The 21565-nt window shown below is 56.3% G+C and overlaps 1 protein-coding gene across 2 annotated transcripts in view; it reads left to right on the top strand.

Moving 5' to 3' along the window:
- ZYX (zyxin) overlaps positions 1 to 21565 on the top strand; it is a 180835-nt gene that overhangs the window by 92205 nt on the left and 67065 nt on the right. For both annotated transcript variants that reach the window (XM_078655845.1, XM_078655846.1), the window contains exons 3-5: positions 12552 to 12745; positions 12923 to 13024; positions 14296 to 15093. In XM_078655845.1, coding sequence (XP_078511971.1) covers positions 12552 to 12745; positions 12923 to 13024; positions 14296 to 15093 — 1094 coding nt within the window. The remainder of the gene's footprint in view (positions 1 to 12551; positions 12746 to 12922; positions 13025 to 14295; positions 15094 to 21565) is intronic.

Below are 21565 nucleotides of genomic sequence, written 5' to 3'. Positions count from 1 at the left end.
CAGCCGGGTTCTTCCCTGCGTAGCTGGTTTTTGGGTCATATGTACCCTTAGTAATGCAACTTTAGCAGAATCAAAGGGGACAAGGGGCCACATACGATCGACCTAGAGATGCAAGATCGGCACCGGGCCAGTCATACACCGTGCCAGTCATACACCGTGCCAGTCATACACCGTGCCAGTCATACACCGTGCCAGTCATACACCGTGCCAGTCATACACCGGGCCAGTCATACACCGGGCCAGTCATACACCGGGCCAGTCATACACCGTGCCAGTCATACACCGTGCCAGTCATACACCGGGCCAGTCATACACCGGGCCAGTCATACACCGTGCCAATCATGCACAGTGCCAGTCATACGCCGGGCCAGTCATACGCCGGGCCAGTCATACGCCGGGCCAGTCATACGCCGGGCCAGTCATACGCCGGGCCAGTCATACGCCGGGCCAGTCATGCGCCGGGCCAGTCAAGCGCCGGGCCAGTCAAGCGCCGGGCCAGTCAAGCGCCGGGCCAATTGCAATCCAGACCTGCAGTGCGAGCAGAAATGCACAACCTGGTGAGCGAGCTGACATGGTCGTCAAAAACATTAAGTGACCTCTGAATTGGTCCTGAACAGCTGTTGAAGCTCCGGCGAGGTCAGATATGTATTTAATGTGTACAGAGGGACAAATATTGCTTTGTATATTTTCCCTCCTCACTGAGCATAAAAGCGCTGTCCTCTGGGCCCTCCACACACTCTGTGGTCCCCTGTGATCTGCTGAACCCTGACCTTTCTTCCAGCACCTCCTAGCATTGCCAGAAGTCCTGTTCGACACCCCTTTGTGGCCTGGAATGCCGACAGACTCGTCAGGCCAGCCAAGGCCATCCGGGCTCCCAGGAAGTCACGAGGAAAAAACGAGAACCTCTCCCTCCAGGGCTTGAAAGAAGCCGGTCCCTCTGAGCTGCTCACCTGGAGAGCATCCTCTGTGGGACTTGCACCGGTGCACCCAGAACCGCAGCACAGAAGCGCAAACCGATGCAATGTGCAATGCCACCCCCAACCAGTGTCTCTGGCAAAGAGCCCAGCTCTACACACAACTGCCGCAAAAAAATGTTGACTCCAGTGCAGTTGTTAACTCAAAGTTGTTGTCTCTGAAAGAAAGCGAGGGCATAGCACAAACACAACTTGCACTGGCGCGGGCACCCCTGCACTGGCGCGGGCGCCCCTGCACTGGCGCGGGCACCCCTGCACTGGCGCGGGCGCCCCTGCACTGGCGCGGGCACCCCTGCACTGCACTGGTGTGTGGGTCTCTGCTCTGTTTCTCAACCAGAGCCCCTCCATCTGAAACCTGGGAGGGGTCCTTGAAAGCCCACGCGGGTGAGTGCTGTCCTGATGTCTTCAGAAGTCAGGCTACAGGCGCAAGAAGTGTCCCATTCACACTGTTTTAGGTCTGTCTTCACAGCTCAGTTGTCCCCATTTCCTAAGGTCTGTCCCCTTCAGTCACTGCTTCAAGAACAGACCAATCACAGCCCTTCTCTCTGACTCTCCTGGGATTGGTTGTCGGGTGTATTGTTCCGCCTCCTCAGAAATGGTTCCATTGCAAAACATGAGGCATTCACTGAGTTTGTGTGACTGCTGGGGGAATGAGGGCGCCCCCCTGCTGGGGGCATGAGGGCGCCCCCTGCTGGGGGCATGAGGGCGCCCCCTGCTGGGGGATTGAGGGCGCCCCCCTGCTGGGGGATTGAGGGCGCCCCCCTGCTGGGGGCATGAGGGCGCCCCCTGCTGGGGGATTGAGGGCGCCCCCCTGCTGGGGGATTGAGGGCGCCCCCCTGCTGGGGGCATGAGGGCGCCCCCCTGCTGGGGGCATGAGGGCGCCCCCCTGCTGGGGGCATGAGGGCGCCCCCCTGCTGGGGGCATGAGGGCGCCCCCCTGCTGGGGGCATGAGGGCGCCCCCCGCTGGGGGCATGAGGGCGCCCCCTGCTGGGGGCATGAGGGCGCCCCCTGCTGGGGGATTGAGGGCGCCCCCTGCTGGGGGAACGAGGGCGCCCCCTGCTGGGGGAACGAGGGCGCCCCCTGCTGGGGGAACGAGGGCGCCCCCTGCTGGGGGAACGAGGGCGCCCCCTGCTGGGGGAACGAGGGCGCCCCCTGCTGGGGAAACGAGGACGCCCCCTGCTGGGGGAATGAGGACGCCCATGCCTTGGGCTACGAGAGCGCCCTGTACCGGGGCTCTGAGAGTGTCAGTGGGCTTAAGCCTGGCACGAGCCGCCTCTTAATCTGTAATCTGCACTCCAGGCTCCTTCTCATCTCCTAGTTGGTACCCGCCGCCTGCAGGAAGCTGTCCTCCAGGTACCCTCCACCCTGACCCTCTGTCCCCCGGTGTTGGAAAGTGGGTTTTTGGTGGGGGCAAATGTAGGCCTGCCACTGGCAATAAGGCCACTAACACACGATAGGACTCAGCATAGGTTTTAGAAAATGATTCCTTTGCTCAACCCTTGGTAACGTGGCGGCGAGCAGACAGGCTTAACTTCAAAGACAGGTATGTAAAGCATTTAAAAACACCATTTCAGTAAATAATTAAGACACAACACAAAATAAAAATCCAACACCAATTTATAAAAATAGGTAATATTTTTATCTTTTAAATGACACCGAAACGAAAATAATCCCCTGTAGGGAACCAGAGATAGGAATTTTTAAAGATTAGTCACTTTCTAGTGCTTAGAAACCAACAGCGCCCCTTAAGTCTTTTTGTTTTCTCTGTGTTAGACGGACCGGGAGGGTCGGCCGAGGACAAGGGGAGAGGTCTCCGGGGAGAGCCGTCTCCAGCGAACCGTACAGACGAGTAACTTCCCCCCCACAGACGGACACCACACAATGATAAAGTTCAACGATACTTTATAGGCAATTCTTTAAGTACGGTAGAATGGTACAAGGAGGTCTGGACTCAGGGGTCCCCTCTATTCTGGTCTCTGTTTGGGAAAAGGGTAGCGGGACAGTCTTGTTACCAAAAAGGTGGAAATAGCTCTCAATCCTCGAGCTCGGTGGTGTAGATGAACGGGCCGCGGCGGAGCCAGCGGGTCCCGAGATGGATGAAGGAAGACGACGGTCCGCGGCAGAGCCAGCAGGTCCCGATGAAGGTGGTGGTTACAAACGGTCCGCGGCCACGTCAGCAGGTCCCGACGACGATGAAGGATAGGGTGGTTCCCAAAGCCGCGGCAGCGCCAGCAGGCAGGACGAGGGTGCACAAGACAGAGCTACGGCAGCGCCAGTAGTCCGTCAAGGATGAGTTCTTCTTTGCGTCTCTCGACTCCAAGATACAACTCCCGTCCTGCTCTGGAGCTGCCCCAGTTATAGGGCTGGTGTGCTTTGATGTCCGGACCCTCGCACTTGGAGGTCGGGAGGTCCGGGATGAGGGGGTTCAGACACCCAGCAGGGGGGTGGAGCCAGCGCCCGGGGAGGCGATGGGCGAGCGGCACTTGGCGGGGGAGAGCCATCGACACCTCTTGCTCCCATTGACTGACCAAGTAGCCCGCTCACCTCCTGGGTGGATGTTGGTGCCGGAAGGTCTGAGGCCTGGCCAGGCCCAGGGTTGAGGTCGATCGGGGGCCAGGCGGCCTCGTGGTGGAGTGTCCAAGATGGCGCCCAGGATGGGCGCGCAGGCCGGTAGTGGGTCGGCCTACGCGGTCAACAGGTTCGAGTGTAGGGGTCCCTGCGGGGACGGTGGACGTGCAATGGTGGTGTGTGGTACTTGCGTGGCTGGTTCGGGCCTGGTTGGGCCGGGGGAGAGCGGCCCTTCATGTGGCCTGTCCAACATGCGTCCCCCCCAGCTGAAGGCGGGGAGAGTTACCCATTCTCTTGGGGACTCTTCTCGTCGAGGCGGAAGAACCGGGACAGGCCATCTGCGTTGGCGTGATCTGGCCCAGGCCGATGTTCAACTGTGAAGTCCATCCCTTGTAGGGAGATGGACCAGCGTAGTAACTTCGGGTTTTCCCCCCGCATCTGCATCAGCCACTGCAGGGGTCGGTGGTCGGTCTGTACCCGAAAGGGTGTGCCAAAAAGGTAGGGCCGGAGCTTCTTGAGGGCCCATACCACCGCGAAGGCCTCCCTCTCTATGGTGCTCCAGCGTTGTTCCCGTGGTAGGAGTCGCCGGCTGATGAAGGCCACCGGCTGATCACGGCCCTCGGTGTTCACTTGAGACAGGACTGCCCCAATGCCATGGTCGGAGGCATCCGTCTGGACGATGAACTCCCGGCTGTAGTCGGGGGCCTGGAGCACAGGGGCGGAGCACATGGCGGCTTTCAATTGTTCAAATGCAGCTTGACACTCTGGGGTCCAGTTGACTTTCTGGGGCTGATTTTTTGACGTGAGCTCTGTGAGGGGCCTCACGATAGTACCATAGTCTTTCACGAACCTTCGGTAATAGCCCGTGAGGCCCAGGAAGGCTCGTACCTCGGTCTGGGTAATGGGGGGCTGCCAGGACTGGATGGCGGCAATTTTTAGCTGCAGAGGGGCCACCAGGCCGCTTCCCACCTGGTGCCCGAGGTAGGTTACAGACCCTTGCCCAATTTGACATTTGCTGGCCTTGATCGTGAGGCCAGCTTGCTGAAGGGCGTGCAGCACTGCTCGGAGGTGGTGGAGGTGCTCGGACCACTGGTTGCTGTATACAGCGATGTCGTCTAAGTAGGCGGCGCTGAATCCTTCGAGCCCCGCCAGGACCTGATTGACGAGCCGTTGGAATGTTGCGGGGGCATTCTTCATGCCGAAGGGCATGACTGTGAAATGGTAATGGCCATCGGGAGTGGAAAAGGCAGAACGTTCTTGTGCCCGGGGTGTGAGGCCGATTTGCCAGTAGCCCGCCGTCAGGTCGAAGATACTGAGGTAGCGGGCAGCTCCCATGCGGTCGATTAGTTCATCTGCCCGGGGGATGGGATGTGCGTCTGTCCTGGTGACCGCATTCAAGCCCCGGTAGTCGACGCAGAACCGGAGTTCTGGTGTGGTGCCGGGGGCAGCTGCTTTGGGGACCAGTACTACCGGGCTGGCCCAGGGGCTGTCTGAGGGCTCGATGACCCCGAGCGTGAACATTTTGGCTACTTCCTCCTGGATGCAGGCCCGTACCCGATCTGGCACGCGGTAGGCCCGGTGGCGGATAGGGGGGCTGTCCCCAGTGTCCACATCGTGCGTACACCAGGAAGTGACACCTGGGGTGAGGGAGAACAGGCTGGCGAATTGTGACAGGAGCACTTGGCACTCCTGGTGTTGCTCTCGGGTGAGGGCCTCTGAGAGTCGGACCCCATCTACGGAACCGTCTTTCTCCCGCGTTCGTAGGAGGTCCGGGAGGGGCTCGGAGTCCTCTTCAGCCCCATTGTCTGTGGCCATCAGGAGGCTGAGTTCTGTCCGTACAAAGTGCGGTTTCAGTCTGTTAGCGTGGAGGACCCGGAGGGGGTTCCGGGAAGATTCCAAGTCGATGAGATAGGTAGCCGGACCCTTGCGCTCGACCACTTTGAAGGGCCCTGTCCACTTGTCTTGTAGGGCGCAGGGTTCGGTGGGGGACATCACCCATACCTGTTGCCCAGGTTCAAATTCGATGGAGGAGGCATTCCGGTCATACCACCTTTTCATGTCCTCCTGACTGGCCTCTAGGTTGGCTTTTGCTAGTTCTCGGAATCGCCGGGTCTGGTTGCGGAGTGTTAGGAGGTAGCGGAAAACATCTGGTGGGTTCTTTAGAGGGGGCATCTCCCAGCCTTCCTTAACTAGGCTGAGCGGCCCGCGTACGGGGTGTCCATATAGCAGTTCAAATGGGCTGAAGCCCAGGGACTTCTGGGGAACCTCTCGATATGCGAAGAGGAGGCACGGCAGCAGCACATCCCACTGGCGACGGAGGGGCTCTTCCAACCCCCCGATCATCCCTTTGAGCGTGCGGTTGAACCGCTCAACGAGTCCGTTTCCTTGAGGGTGATAGGGGGTCGTGAACCGGTAGGTAACCCCGCACTGTTGCCAGAGAGATTTCATATATTTCGAAATAAAGTTCGTGCCTCTGTCACTGACGACCTCCCGGGGGAAGCCCACCCGGGAGAAGATCCCCATCAGAGCCCGGCCGACTACCGGGGCTGTCACAGTCCGCAGGGGAACAGCCTCCGGGTAGCGGGTGGCGTGGTCCACTAGCACCAGGATGAATCGATGGCCTTGTTTTGTGCGCGGGTCCAGGGGCCCTACGATATCGATTCCGACCCTCTCGAACGGGGTGGTGACCACGGGAAAAGGTTGCAGGGGGGCTTTCAGTTTGCGGCCGCTCTTCCCACTGGCTTGGCACGTGGGGCAAGATCAGCAATGCTGGTGTACATTGTCCCTCATTTTGGGCCAGAAGAAGTGGGTCACCAGGCGGCTATAGGTTTTGTCTTGACCCAAGTGTCCTGCCAGGGGGACATCGTGGGCCAGGTTTAGCAGAAAGTCTCTAAAACGGAGGGGTACCACTAGGACTCGACTGGCCCCCAGCTCCGCGATTCTTTGCTCACTGTACAGCAGATCATTGTCCCAGTAGACCCAGTGAGTTCCGGAGGTATCCCCTGCGCTTTGGGCTAGCGCTTGCTGGCGGAGTCCCTCGAGGGAGGGACAGGTCTTTTGTTCTTGGCGAAATTGTTCTTGCGTGGGCCCCCCCTCTTGAGGCCACTGGTCGAGGTTAGCGAGGTCTGGAGGTTGAGCTGGTTCGGGGGGGACGTCACGGTCGGTGGTTTCGGCGGGGGCGACCGGAGGCGGTGGCGCCGGCCATTCGAGTTCCTCTGGGCGGGTGTTGGCACGGGCGGTCATGGACCGGGTGGTGACGCACGCCCAGTCCGGGACGCCCAGCATCCCCAGGTGCTCTTTTCGTTCGACTGCTGCCCATGGAGAGCTTTCCAGGTCATTACCCAGGAGGCAGTCTACGGGGGCATCATCTCGGACCGTCACCTTCAACATGCCGGAGACCCCTCCCCATTCGAAGGGGACGCAGGCCATCCGACACAGACTTTCTGAGTTATCGGCTGAACGTACAGGGCAGAGAATGTTTGGTAAGTATTGTTCGGGGGTCACCAGGTGACAGCGGACGGCTGTTACACTGGCCCCAGTGTCACGAAGGGCTTCAGCCCGGCGTCCATTGATGCCCACCCATTGGCTGTACTTCTGGGTATTAGCGGGTAGGGGGACCCGCGGGACCATGTCTCTCCCCCCTAGGCAGGCGAGAGCCATGGCGGCTGGCTCCCATTCTTGGTGTTCCTGTTCATATTCTTCTTGTTCCTCTGAGATCTGTTCCTCCCCCAGAGCAGCAGCGGCTACTTGGCGGGGTCTTGGGCTCTGGTACTGGGGGCAGTTTGGGTCGTTTGCATAGTGTCCGACTCGTTGGCATCGATGGCAGGTAACATTGGCTCGATGTCCCGGTCGCGCTGGGGTGCTGCCCCGGTTGGCCGGGGGGGTGGTGCTGGTAGTGGGGGTGACCGGAGCGTTGCTCCTTCCGCGTCCTTGGCCTCCACCTCCTCGGGGACGGTGCTGACCATTGTTGTTCCTGTTCTGTTCGGAGGACCCATTTCGACTCACTCTGGTGATCTCCCACCGGTCTGCTTCGGCTGCGAGCTGCCGGGGATCCGTTAACTTGCTGTCGAGGAGGTGCTGGCGAAGTTCAATGAAGCAATTGTTCGACAGATGCTCCCATACCATAAGATTGAACAGTTGTTCGTAGGTTGTGACCTTGCTTCCTTTGATCCAGCCCTCGAAGGCTCGGCTAAAGTAATTGACATAGTCCACCCAAGTTGTACCCGGGATGCGGGTGCAGTCTCGGAACCTCTGACGGTACATTTCGGGTGTGAGGCCATAGCGGGTGAGGAGTGCAGCTTTCATATGGTCATAGGAGGTCATCTGGTGGTCCGGGAGTTGCAGCAGGGCGTCGCGGCCCTCATTGAGGAATCTCCCCCACAGACCGGCCCCCCAATCGCTTTTATCGATCCGGTGTGCAGTCATAGCGATTTCATAGGCCTTTAAACCATTGCTGGATGTCGTCCTCTCGGAAGTATTCTCGAACGACATCCTTGGGGATGTGTACCTTCTTCTCTGTTGCCCCTGGAGTGTGGGGTTGCTCGGGCACCCCTGTTTCTTTATTCTGTTTGCGTAGGTCGATTTCAGCTAATTTCCGCTCATGTTCATATGCCAGTTTCTTTTCCTCGAGCTCCCTTTGTCTCTGTTTCTCCTCTCTTTCTTCTCGGAGACGCAGGTGCTCTAAGTTGATTTTCTGTTCGGCCAACTTTAGTTCAACGTCCATTTTGAGCCGGGCCATTTCCAGCTCGTGTAGTCGGGTTCTTTCTCGTTCCTGGATCTCGTCTGGCGAGAGACCCGTTCTTCGTTCTTCAGGGGCCATGGGGGTTTGTGCTGCGATGTCTTGATCGGGGGTTCCGGCAGCCCCGGTTTCTGCCCAAGATTCTAGGGCCTGCTTAAAGTCATCTTTGGTATTTAGTCCGGTGGTAGCGATACCTAATTCGATACAGAACTGTTTAAGTTCACGATGGCTGTATTCGTCCAATTTCTCCATCTGGAATTTCTCCGTTGATCCGCTGTCTTTAGTTGACATCGTGATTCGCCGTGGGGTGAGCTACTCTCTGTACGGTTTATGCGGTGATTCGGATCCCGTCGCTGGCCACCAATGTTAGACGGACCGGGAGGGTCGGCCGAGGACAAGGGGAGAGGTCTCCGGGGAGAGCCGTCTCCAGCGAACCGTACAGACGAGTAACTTCCCCCCCACAGACGGACACCACACAATGATAAAGTTCAACGATACTTTATAGGCAATTCTTTAAGTACGGTAGAATGGTACAAGGAGGTCTGGACTCAGGGGTCCCCTCTATTCTGGTCTCTGTTTGGGAAAAGGGTAGCGGGACAGTCTTGTTACCAAAAAGGTGGAAATAGCTCTCAATCCTCGAGCTCGGTGGTGTAGATGAACGGGCCGCGGCGGAGCCAGCGGGTCCCGAGATGGATGAAGGAAGACGACGGTCCGCGGCAGAGCCAGCAGGTCCCGATGAAGGTGGTGGTTACAAACGGTCCGCGGCCACGCCAGCAGGTCCCGACGACGATGAAGGATAGGGTGGTTCCCAAAGCCGCGGCAGCGCCAGCAGGCAGGACGAGGGTGCACAAGACAGAGCTACGGCAGCGCCAGTAGTCCGTCAAGGATGAGTTCTTCTTTGCGTCTCTCGACTCCAAGATACAACTCCCGTCCTGCTCTGGAGCTGCCCCAGTTATAGGGCTGGTGTGCTTTGATGTCCGGACCCTCGCACTTGGAGGTCGGGAGGTCCGGGATGAGGGGGTTCAGACACCCAGCAGGGGGGTGGAGCCAGCGCCCGGGGAGGCGATGGGCGAGCGGCACTTGGCGGGGGAGAGCCATCGACACCTCTTGCTCCCATTGACTGACCAAGTAGCCCGCTCACCTCCTGGGTGGATGTTGGTGCCGGAAGGTCTGAGGCCTGGCCAGGCCCAGGGTTGAGGTCGATCGGGGGCCAGGCGGCCTCGTGGTGGAGTGTCCAAGATGGCGCCCAGGATGGGCGCGCAGGCCGGTAGTGGGTCGGCCTACGCGGTCAACAGGTTCGAGTGTAGGGGTCCCTGCGGGGACGGTGGACGTGCAATGGTGGTGTGTGGTACTTGCGTGGCTGGTTCGGGCCTGGTTGGGCCGGGGGAGAGCGGCCCTTCATGTGGCCTGTCCAACACTCTGTCAGGGACACACCTTTATAAATAGTTCTGAAGAATTCTCACCACTGTAGTGGGCCGCCTTCTTCAGCAAGCGGGGTCCAGTTAGAACACCTTCCTGGCGTTCTGCTTGCAGGTCCCAAAGTATCCAACACACAATCCAAGGTCTGGAATCTCCAAGAGGGTCCTTGAAAGTGGGAAACTTCAATGCCGCAATCCACTTGAACAACACCCTTGCAAATCCACTGTACTCCAGGCTTTGAATTTTTTGTGGGGCTGACCAGGTGAGCTCAGTTAACCTGTAGCTTGCAGGGAGTCCACTCTTAGTCCTTTGGCAGCAAGGTAATCCACAGGGCTGCAGTTTCAGATGGCGCAGTCTTCAGAGGTCAGGCCTTAGAGTTCCTTGCACAGCAAAAAAAAAAACCTTCCAAGCAGGACACTTCTTGCTTCATTCAGTTTCAAGCAGCAGATCTGGAGGGCTCGGCCTCTCTCAGATACTTATTCAAAATTCTCTGGGTCAAGCACCGCTGACCAATGAGAGCAGGGCAACTCCTCATAGTTATGACCACATCCTGTGGAGTGTGGCATTAGTTTGTCCCAGGGTGCATCATTCTTCCAAATCCATAATGGCTGATTTCCCAGCAAGGAGGTAAGAGCTGGCTAAACACACCCCCTGGGATATCTCATTTCCATGGACCATCCCAGTAACATCTGCAAATACCTTCCTTAAGCCTAGCCCTGACTCTGGGTCAAGTTTGTCAGAGTGGACTAAAACCCAGGCCTCCCCTCTTGCCTTTGAAGAGCGTAGTTTACGACGCCACCTCCTGGCCTGGAATTCCAATAGAACAGATCACTGCCCTCCCAGCAGCCTGGCTAATCCACTTAACTCTGACCAATCAGGGCAGACCACTGAACGGCTGAATTTGGATTTACAAACAAGAAAGTCTTATAACTTCTTGTATGTACACTTTAGGAGAAATTCAACAATATAATATCGTTGGATTTACTACGACCATTCTGGGAAGTCTTTGAATGGTCCGGCTAGTCTTCTCCTATCAATATTTATTAATCAGTCACTTCCTACCATGTTAACCTATGGGCCATGTGGTTCGCAATGGGGAAAAATGACTTGCGCCACTTTTGTAGCACCAGGGCTTATAAAACCATATAAGTATTTCCCTAATTTCTAGAGCACCCCCAACCCCTGTGCAACTAGGGGAGACTTCAGGGGTTCTGAATCTGCAGAAATATTGCAGATCACCCTTACCCAATTCTTCTAGCATCAAAGTCGAATTTGAGCACCTCTTTAATACAATGTGGGGAGTGAAATGTAAAATTTCACTTTACCCAGGCTTCTAAAAACTCATTTTATCAGGGCGCTCTTTATAGATAACTGATCCCCCCCCTCACCCCTGGGATACCTAGGGGTGACCATGGGGGCCCCTAATATGCACAAACATGGTAGGTTTTTTATTTTTAAGGGCCCCTACCCCCAAAGTCGAGCTCGGGCACAATTTCAGGTTTAAAAGCTGTCCTGGCCACCAGGGATGCTTTTAAACTGACCTCGGGCTTCAGCACTGCACACATGCTAGTGCAGAAAATCTGCTGGCCTCTAAACTGCCCTGCCCCAGGATACTGGAGACTTCTAGGTAGTTTCAATCCCCTGCCCTATTACATACTATGGGCTTATGGGGTAGGTCATGCCAATTGCAAAACAGTTGATGGACAGAATACAGAACAATGTCATACATTCACCTTAGTACAGAGATCTGGGCCTAAATCCATTGTTTTTTTGCTCACCAAGCCACCCCAGTTCAGACATGGCCATATGCAAATCAGCCTTGACCCTGTGCCTCATGGGAACAGTCCAGCCTGAACTGCCAAGCCATGTCTTTCCCGGACCGGAATCAAGCATCCTAGGACCGGTTTCTGGCATTACAGCCGTCTTCAGCCAGGATAGCTTGACTCCAGTGGTGTGGAGAGCCTGGGACTCATGTCTGAGCATACCCAGCCCACTCGGGGTGACAAATGCAAAAACAATAATTGATGGACAGAATGCAGAACAATGTCATACATTCACCCCAGTACAGAGATCTGGGCCTAAATCCATCGGTTTTTTGCACTCCACACCACCCCCATGAGGCACAGGGTCAAGACTGATTTGCATATGGCCATGTCTGAACTGGGGTGGCAAAATAACGATGGATTTAACCCAGATCTGCGACTGGGGATGAATGTTTAGCCATTGTGCAACATTCCGTCCATCATCTTGTGTGTTTTGTAGGTCATGCCAATTACAGGGGGTACCCCACCATACCATAGTGTACCCTAGTGTATGTTGGGTGTCTTAACTGTATTCTAATGTGTTCCTAGCTTGGCACTGGCCCTCGGCCTGGTTAAACAGAGCCAAGGGTCAGTCAGAGTCAGTTACCACCAGTCCCAGTCAGAAAAAAGACGGGGGGTGCCCAGGGCTTAGGATGACTTTGCAGCACCTGGGTACCCTCCACCCTGACCCTCTGTCCTCTGGGTACCCTCCACCCTGACCCTCTGTCCTCTGGGTACCCTCCACCCTGACCCTCTGTCCCCCGGGTACCCTCCACCCTGACCCTCTGTCCCCCGGGTACCCTCCACCCTGTCCCCTGGGTACCCTCCACCCTGACCCTCTGTCCCCCCGGTACCTTCCACCCTGACCCTCTGTCCCCCCGGTACCTTCCACCCTGACCCTCTGTCCCCCGAGTACCTTCCACCCTGACCCTCTGCCCCCCGGTTACCCTCCACCCTGACCCTCTGTCCCCCGGGTACCCTCCACCCTGACCCTGACCCTCTGTACCCCGGGTATCCTCCACCCTGACCTTTTGCCTCTTTTCATCCTAGACCTGCCGCTGCCTCCGCCCCCACCCCTGGGTGATGACGATGGGGTGGGCTCACCCACCAGTGCCTTTCCACCACCCCCGCCGCCTCCAGTCTTCGAGGAGCCTTTCCCGCCTGCCCCGGAGGAGGTCTTTCCTTCGCCGCCGCCCCCTGATGTGGACGCCGTACCCCCAGCCGCAGTCACTATCTCAATACAGGTGAGTTTGGGGGACTGAGGGGTGGGTGTGGGTGGTGATGGTTGAGTGAAGGGGCTCTGAGTAGAATCTTGAGTGACCGGTAACCAGGAGAAGCTGCAAATGGGCCTCACATGTGACATTGGTGAAATGTTCGGGTGCTCCCAACCCTAACCCCTCTGTCCCCCCTGCTGTTCACAGGACCCTCAGCCGCGCCCTCAACTCAACAGCATCGATCGGGACATCGACTCCTTCGCCTGCATGCTGGCCGACATGGAGGCCAAAGACCCCTTCCGCTCGCGGGTAAGTGACCGAGCATCATACGGGGGGTTAGAGGGGGCTCTACCGTTGAGGTCTTCTTGAGAACCCCCTGCACACTCCTGCTTGAAATGGGTACTTTTCAGCCAGGACCAGTCAACACAAGCCCCCAGAGAGGGTCTGGCCAACCTACGGGGCCCATGTCCATCACTACCCACAAGCCTCTCCGTAAAGGCCAACCATGACCAGCCGCCACCACAACCCTCACAGACCTGCTCTGAAGAAGCTGTTGAAGGAGCACTCCTCTCTTCCGTCTCACGTGCTCCTGCCGGACTCCGTAATGTCCACTCTAATTAAAACACTCTTCCAAATTCACATCCACGCGCCGACCCTCCCCTCGGAGTGTGGGTGGACTGTGGTAGGACTCACAGACCTTTCCTTATGGGGGTACATTCATGAGGCCTATTATAGGACCACCTACGGTCTCTCATCACTGTACATTTATGAGCCACTGTCCAGGCTCTGTCCGTCTGTCCTTCAGACTGTGCGTTCACAGGCTCTGTACACCTATCCTACAGACCGTGCATCTGCCGTGAGCGCTGTAGATCCTCATAGACCTTCTCCACATCTACTCAGACTATGGTAGGATGTCGTAAGACTCTCTTCGACTCTACATCAAGTGAACCTGTTGGAGGACTTTGTATACCTTCTCTTCCTCACTACATCCACACTGACTATGGTGGGGCATTCGAACCATCTCTTCGACTCTACGTTAGGTCTACCTGTTGTAGGACTGCGTAGACTTTCCGTTCGAGGCGTGTGTGCTGTAGATTCACATGCTTTGCATACTCCTGCATCTAGTGTTGGGTCCGGATGTTTGCAAGTTGTTTTTCTTTGAAGGTTTCTTTCCTAGTCATGAGGTAAGGTGACTCCTCCTTTCGGTGATAGCGCGCATGGGCATCGACTCCATTGGTTTTTTTTTTTCCGCCATCGGGTTCGGACGTGTGTGGGGGCCCCATAGAGAGAGAGCTGTGGACACAGCATATGGGCCCCATAGAGAGAGAGCTGTGGACACAAGGACACGGGCCCCATAGAGAGAGCTGTGGACACAAAGACACGGGCCCCATAGAGAGAGCTGTGGACACATGGACATGGGCCCCATAGAGAGAGAGCTGTGGACACAAGGACACGGGCCCCATAGAGAGAGAGCTGTGGACACAAGGACATGGGCCCCAGAGACTGTAGCTAAATTAATACAATGCTGCCCTCTAGTGGTGAGAGGTGGGAATGTCATGCTAACAACTCTTCTCTTGCAGGTGACCCTGGACACAACTGCACCCCCAGAAGCGACCTCCATGCCCCCTAAGGTGCCACCTGCAGCCACCAGCTTCCCGACCAAGTTCAGCCCCAAACCGGTCAGCTTTGCCCCCAAGGTGCCGCTGGTGGACCCCGCTCCCCCCCTGCCACCCCAACCCTCGCCTTCTGCCCCCTGGGCTGCTCGCCCCCAGCAGAAATTCGCCCCTGTGCACGTGCCAGTAATCTCCAAGTCTCCTGTGCCAACACCCCCACCTGCCCCTGGGCCCACTTCTGCCCCAGTGCCCCCTGCCCCAACCCCCCCTTCTGCCCCAACCCCTCCTTCTGCCCCAACCCCTCCTTCTGCCCCAACCCCTCCTTCTGCCCCTGCGCCCCCTGCAGCCCCTCCCCTCCAAGCTCCTGTGTTGAATCCCCCAGCGCCCACTCCATTCTCCCCGCCAGTGGCCCCACACTCTGGCCCCACAGCCTTTCAGACGCCTCCAAAGTTTGGCCCCGGGCCCCTGCAGGTGGGAGGCAGATTCTCCGGCTCCAGCGGCACAGGTCCGGCTAAATCCGCCATCGCCCCTCCGGCTCCTGGTCACTCTGTGAAGCCACTGCCCACCGGTGCAGCCTTCTGCTCTCCAGCTGCACCCTCCCCTCCCAGGGGCCCCTCTCAGGTCCCCGCAGCCTCGGGGCCCCCAGCCAGACCCGCTCCTGCAGCGCAGTCCCCAGGATTCTCCTACGTCCAGCAGAAGGAGCGCCCGATGGTGCAGGAGAAGCCTCGTCTGCCCGGCCTTGCCCCGGACCCCGCCCTCAACACGGTAAGAAAAATGGAGTCTGGTCATTGATTGTGGGGTCTGCCTGGGGGGGTCTGACTCCTGCATCCAAGGGTCAGGGGTGAGGGGTCGGACTCCTGCATCCGAAGGTCAGTGGTGAGGGGTCGGACTCCTGCATCCGAAGGTCAGTGGTGAGGGGTCTGACTCCTGCATCCGAAGGTCAAGGGTGAGGGGGTCTGACTCCTGCATCCGAAGGTCGGTGGTGAGGAGTCTGTCTGCGGGTGTCTGAAGGTCAGTGGGGAGGGGTCTACCTGTAGGTGTCTGAAGGTCAGTGGTGAGGTGTTAGATTTGGGGGTCTCTGGGTGGCACAGGGAAGCACTTGTGACAAACAGGGACCCTCTCCTCTAGTCAGGGCAAGGTACTTACTCTAGAGAATAACCCCTGCTCACCCTCTAGGTTGCGTGGCGCGAGCAGACAAGGCTGATCCCTGAGTGTTATAGGTTAAGCATTTATGACAGTTACACAGTGTTGGAAAACGAGGCAGCATCTGTGAGGCCTGCACAAATAACATGACACATTTGTCCTTCACTGGGAACCAAACACCCTAGGGCAGCGCCTGACTCTGAGGGTAGCGTTGGAGAGCAGTCTGATGCTTACTCAAGGGAGGTGGTGTGGGCTAGTAATCGCCATTTGCAGGTGCGCAAAAATAACACTCAATAATTGATTGTCCAGTCTGTACTTTGCTTTATAAAAGTAAGAGTACATTTATTAAACACACACATCACTCAATACTATACACCAATTTAGAAATATACATAAGCTGTTGGAATTACTTTGTGACATTGCATAACATCTCCACCCCTCCAGCACCACCACTCCCATGTATGCACATCATCTTGCCCCCAATGCAATTAGTTGAACCTATCCTGGAGCGAGGGCCCGGCGCACTGGCACCATCCCAATGGCGTCCCCCTCCCATTACTTCAACAAGCATTAAACAGGGATACACCTGCCTTGGTGACACATGACCCTGACCAAGCATCTCCTACTGACCCTAAAGTATACACCTCTACATCTTAAGGGCTAACAGTCTGGGGTCTTCACCTAAGCGCAGCAGCAAGACTACATGTTTACGCACACTTTAGAATGACAGTACCCAGCACATTTGGATATCATTAAAAATGCATTGCAATTACAGCCCCTAAAGGCATCACAGATGATCACAGGATTAAGTTGTAAATACCGTCAGACATCCTAGCAGGAGTGTCTAGCCACTTAAATCCACTTTGCTTGTGACATCACCTTACACCAGTACTTCACATTGAACATCAGTCCCTCTAAAAGAAATAACCACTTATAAATGCATTTCAGTGCAATTACGCCATTTCACCTCCAGGGGATGCCCTGCTTGAGACATCTCCAACTCAGCCCTTCAATCTTTGATGCACTTCTCAATGAACCCCCAGCTGTAGAACAAAAGTTCCAGCCTAGGAGGTGATGCAATCTTCGCTGAGAGTTGAGGGGTTATTCCTTTTAAATCCTCAAGAAACTTAGGGTGGGACTTAGCTTTGTGCTGGGGGAGAGACTGCGCTGCTCCAGCAGCTCCCCCCAGCACCTTTTCACTCTCAAGGGTGACTCCTCTCCTCTAGGGGCCACCAAAACGCCAAAAACAATCCATTCCTCAGGCCTTGCAAGGCATCATGGGGCGCTTCAAGCTCCTGCTGCTTTCTGGGGCCTCGGTGGGGGGCCCGGTCCCACCTGGACCCCCTGGTACGGGTATGCGGCGCAGGGAGCCCACACCCGGCCGCTCCACGCTTTGGTCGGGGGCCCGGTCCCACTCGGGCCCCTGGCTCCTCCTTCCTTGTTCGGGGCCCCGGTCCCACCCGGGACCCCCGCAGGCTCTCCACGTTGGAGGGCAGTCCCCGGGACCTGACCCACCCCGGGGGCCTTTCCTGGACCAGCGGCGGAGCCTCACGCGCTTCGCCGCCAGGGGGCCACAGGTCCAAGGTCGCTCACCTTCTGGGGGCCATATCGCAGCCCCTGGAGGTCCGATCTGCCCCATTTTCACATCTTCTTGCTCCTGGCGGTGCCCCCCAGCCACTGGGAGCACTCTCCTTCACCCTCCGGGTCTCCAAGAGGGTGCACTCTGCAGGGAGCGGTCTGCACTGGCTCCCTTCGCCAGCCTTTCGCCTGGCTCTCCTCCTGCGCCTCTCTTCTCCCTGCGCAGAGGCCCCTGCTTCTGCGCACCGGTCCTGGGCGCTTCTTCTGGTGCTGTTAGGGGCCTGGGTGACAGTCAGGGGGTCTCTCCTTCCAACTGCCCATTGCCAGGCTCCAGCACCTTCCACCTCAGCAGACCACACCCCAGAGAGAGCTTCTCTTCCTGTGCAAGTACTTTTTAAAAGTTGAGTAGGGGGCTGGCAGAAAGTCTCTGTGGGTCCTATCAAACAGCGACGCATCACTTCCCTGCCCCCTCCCTCCTTCTTGTCCAGCCTCTGGGTTTGTTCAAAATGGAGTCCTCCAGTGTCTCTGGCCACATGGCCTCTGAAACCCAACTCCTTCCCCCTTGACTGCCTTCTCTCCTGGGTGCAAACTGGTGCCTGGCACCCAGCGACAGCAGTTGATGGATTGGCTTTAGCTCCACCTATCTTTTCTCCTTGGAGGGAAGATCTTGCTCTGGGAAGAAAGGTCATTAATCTAACCTGCCATGGCCAGACCCCAGCCAGGGACTCAGAGAAATATGACATTTCTGGACGACCCAAAAGCAGTACAAATATGACTTTGGACTTTGCAGAATACTCATTTTCACATCTGCTACACTGGACATTTGTGCGTGTCTGGAATCTATAGGCTTTGTGGAAGTCATTTTAGCCCTGGGTCCCACATCCCCATAGGGAAATAATGAAGTAAAAACACAGTAAAACACACTGACTGTCCCGGGCATGTTCCTTCCCAGGGTATAAAGCCTATTCCATGTCACCGCCCAATTCTGCATAAGCTGGCCACGCCATTCACTCTGTAGCTGCTCCTACACGTGTGCACACGCATGTACACCCGTGTCTGCATGTAACCAGCACAGTGTCCCATACTCCAGCTGCTGCGCAGCGGCCTAGCCAAGCCAGGCGGACACCAGTAAAATCTCCATGCAGTCTCCTTCATTATGAGTCCACTGTGGGTGAGTCCCAGATTATGAGGCTCCCCCACAGTAAAAGCTCAACAATTAGGTGCTCAAAAAGCGAAAAATCCGGGCGGCCCATAGTGTCAGAACCACCTTCTAACACACAGTAATCAAAAATGACCCACCACAAATGGACACCAGTCTGTTTTATAAAAATACGTATGCTTTATGTAAATATGTTTCTATGCAGGTTTAAACACAAGACCACAATAACGTTTTTAAATGAGGACACAGTACTTTTTTATAAAAGAGTTCTTCCAAATGCTTAGTTTCTGGGGTCCTGTGCGCTTCGCACTGGCTGGGCAACCCGTTCGTGGCAGTTCGTACTTAAAAATTAGCTTAACCAACGTTGCGGACCCTGCGGTCCGAGGCTCACACAGACTCCGTTTGAGTCGTACAGTACCTTTAGGGATGGAGTTCGTCGCGTACGATGCGGCCACAGGTGAGGGCATGCCCGGGACTGAGTCGGCGGCTTTCCACTGGCAGTCCGGCTTGTAGGAGGCCGCGAGGTGTGTGAGCGGGACTGTGGGGAGAGGTGCGGACGATCCGGGGCTGTAAGCGTTCGCGGGGCGAGGCGTCTGTTAGTGGCGTACGAGGCGTACTTCTTTAGTACGCGTTGATGGTTGAGCCGCACCTTCGGGTCTGCAGGGGCGCGGCGTTCCAAGGCAGGCAGGCGCGGCACGGGACCTCTAGTACGGACTGTACTGGAGGCTCTTCAGTGTGCGGCGCGGCCCTTCAGATGCAGGAGTGCGGAGCGGGGCGGCCGGGTACGTCTCGAACGTACGGGCCGTCCGGGGCTTCAGTCAGCACTTCGATCTGATTCCGGCGGGAGGGGTGAGGTGCGCACAGCGCGCTCCACAGCGGGTGAGGTGACAGTGCGGGCGACCTAGCGAGGAGTAGAGGAGCGGCTCAAACTCAAGCGGGGCTCCCACAAGGCAGGGGCGGACAGGCACCAACGTCACGGCCCAAGGAGGGGGCGAGGCGTACCAGAGATCACGGCTCCAGCGAGGGGGGAACACAGCAGACCAGCAGCAGACAGCGAAGGCAGGATAAGAGCCCAATGGTCCTGGGGCTCAGTTCAGGGGGCAAGCTCTCTTCCAAGCCCTTGGAGATCGTTTCTTTGACGCACACGTCTTTTGTAGATAGTAGCAAGTCTTTGAAAAGGGTTTCTTCCCTTTGGCAGCAAGACAACCACTGCAGGCCAGTCCCCCAGGATAGGGACAGTCTTCCTCCTTCAGCTTTCCCGGTTCATTCTCCTCAGGCAGAGGGTTCTTCTTGGTTCAAAGCAGGATCTGATTTACAAGGAGCAGGGCTCCTACTTTTATATACAAAATCCTTTGTTCTTTCAAGCCAGGGGGCCTTTGCCTAATCCAGTTCAGTCCCTGAGCACTTTGTTTTGCAGACTCTGGCTTCTCTTTTCAGTGAGCAGGGCAGGGACATCAGACGCTCCGCAGGAGGTGGAGCCAGCATTGTGATGACAAGTACAGTCAGGAGCACTTTGTTGACAGTCTTCCCTCTTCCTGGACCAGGTGTCGGGCAGAGTGATCAGTCGCTCCCCAGGGAGCTGAGCCAGCATTGTGGTGGCAGAGCACAACCCTATTCAGAGTCAAGGGGCACTCCTCCCACCCATCCTGGTGTAATCGCTCCATTCACCACCTGTCATCCCTAGCCCTGTCACTCACAGAAACCAGACAGCAGATACACATAAGAGCAGAGGCGGGCTGAAATGGTCAGGCAAGCAAATGCTAACTTTCTAAAAGTAGCATTTGCAAACACAGGATATTAAAATAAACTTTACTAAATGAAGTATTTTATTATTCTGAGTTCAGGCATACTAAACTTGACTTTCTACCATGCTCTCTGAGTCTGTTGGGATTATAGAGTGTAATAATTCCAGCAGCCCATCTTGGCCTAAGAGAACAGGTAGCCTTACAATAGTGAAAAACGAATTTGGCAGTAATTCACTATTAGGACATGCCACTCTCATCAGAGAATGTCCTACCTTACACTTACAATGCACCCTGCCCTTGGGCCTACCATAGGGGTGACTCACATGAAGTAAAGGGAAGGTTTAGGGACTGGCAAGTGTGTGCACTTGCGCAGTCAGCAACACAGTACCAGACTGCACGCAGGTTCTGCAATGGCAGACCCTAGACACATTTTAAAAGGCCGCTTCTGTGGGTGGCACAACCAGCGCTGCAAGCCCACTAGCAGCATTTGTATTTACAAGCCCTGGCACTCCTGGTGCACTTTACTGGGGACTGACAGTAAACCAAATAAGTCAATCATGGAACCCAATCAATGTATACATTTTATACAGGGAGAGCATATGCACTTTAGCACTGGTCAGCAGTGGTAAAGCGCCCAGAGTCATTAAACCAACAAAAACAGGTCAGAGAGAATATTGGAGGAAGGCAAAAAGTTCAGGGATGACCCTGCAGAGAGGGCCAAGTCCAACATGAGGGGTCTGCCTGTGGGTGTCCGACTCCTGCATCCTTTCCATTTCTGCCGCTCTGCAGCAGTTTTAAGATCTTCTGAGTTTCTCCTTGCTCACATGGGTGTAATTTCAGAGTTTTATATGTTACTACCGTCTTCCTGTGTGAAAAGGTAGGGCCGATGTCGACCAGGAACCCTTCAGTATTTGCCCGGCGTTAGCCGCCTCTCATACCATTCGAAATTACCAAACAAAGAGGCAGGCGCTGGAGACGGAAGGCAGGAAACAGGAGTTTATTCCGACGGAGCAGAACACGTCAAATCAGACAACAGGGTATCTTCTCGAGGTGCTCTAACCGCATCTCTGAGGCTGGCCTCTTATACACAGGTTTATGGCTTTATTACATACACTGCATCCGTAATGTTTCTTTGAGGGACAGAAAAGACATCCTCGGAATCCCTAGTCCAGGCCCGTTCCCACACACATCTACAGTAGAGTTCCCACCCCGATATCAGCATGTGGTGGTTATCGCGCAGCTGGGCATTCCGCTGGGAACGGGGATGTGTGTGATCAGTCGGATCTTCGGGGTGCGAAAGCATTGATTAATCCCCGTTCCTTTGATGTGAGGCGAGGTCCTACTGTAGGGGGCAATAAACTGCATCTGTTGGGCTAGGTGATGGCCTGGGATCAGGCCGGGCAATCGGGCAGGGAGGAAGAGGTTATCAAAAGGGCCTGTCCTTTGAATGAGATGAAAAGAGCGAGGGGGTTCAGCACGGAATGTGGCTCGGAGACAGGGTTGCGTTAGAGGTGTGTTTATGGCCCAAGCAGGAGAGATCGGGGGCTGTCGGGGCGCGGGGAATGCTTGCGAGGCCGAGGAGTGAGGGGGAGAGACGCGCAGGCTATTGGTA

The sequence above is a fragment of the Lissotriton helveticus genome, chromosome 7, assembly GCF_964261635.1.
Source record: "Lissotriton helveticus chromosome 7, aLisHel1.1, whole genome shotgun sequence".
Taxonomy (NCBI): domain Eukaryota; kingdom Metazoa; phylum Chordata; class Amphibia; order Caudata; family Salamandridae; genus Lissotriton; species Lissotriton helveticus.
The sequence above is the reverse complement of the archived record's forward strand: the minus strand, read 5'-3'. Positions and strand labels throughout refer to the sequence as shown.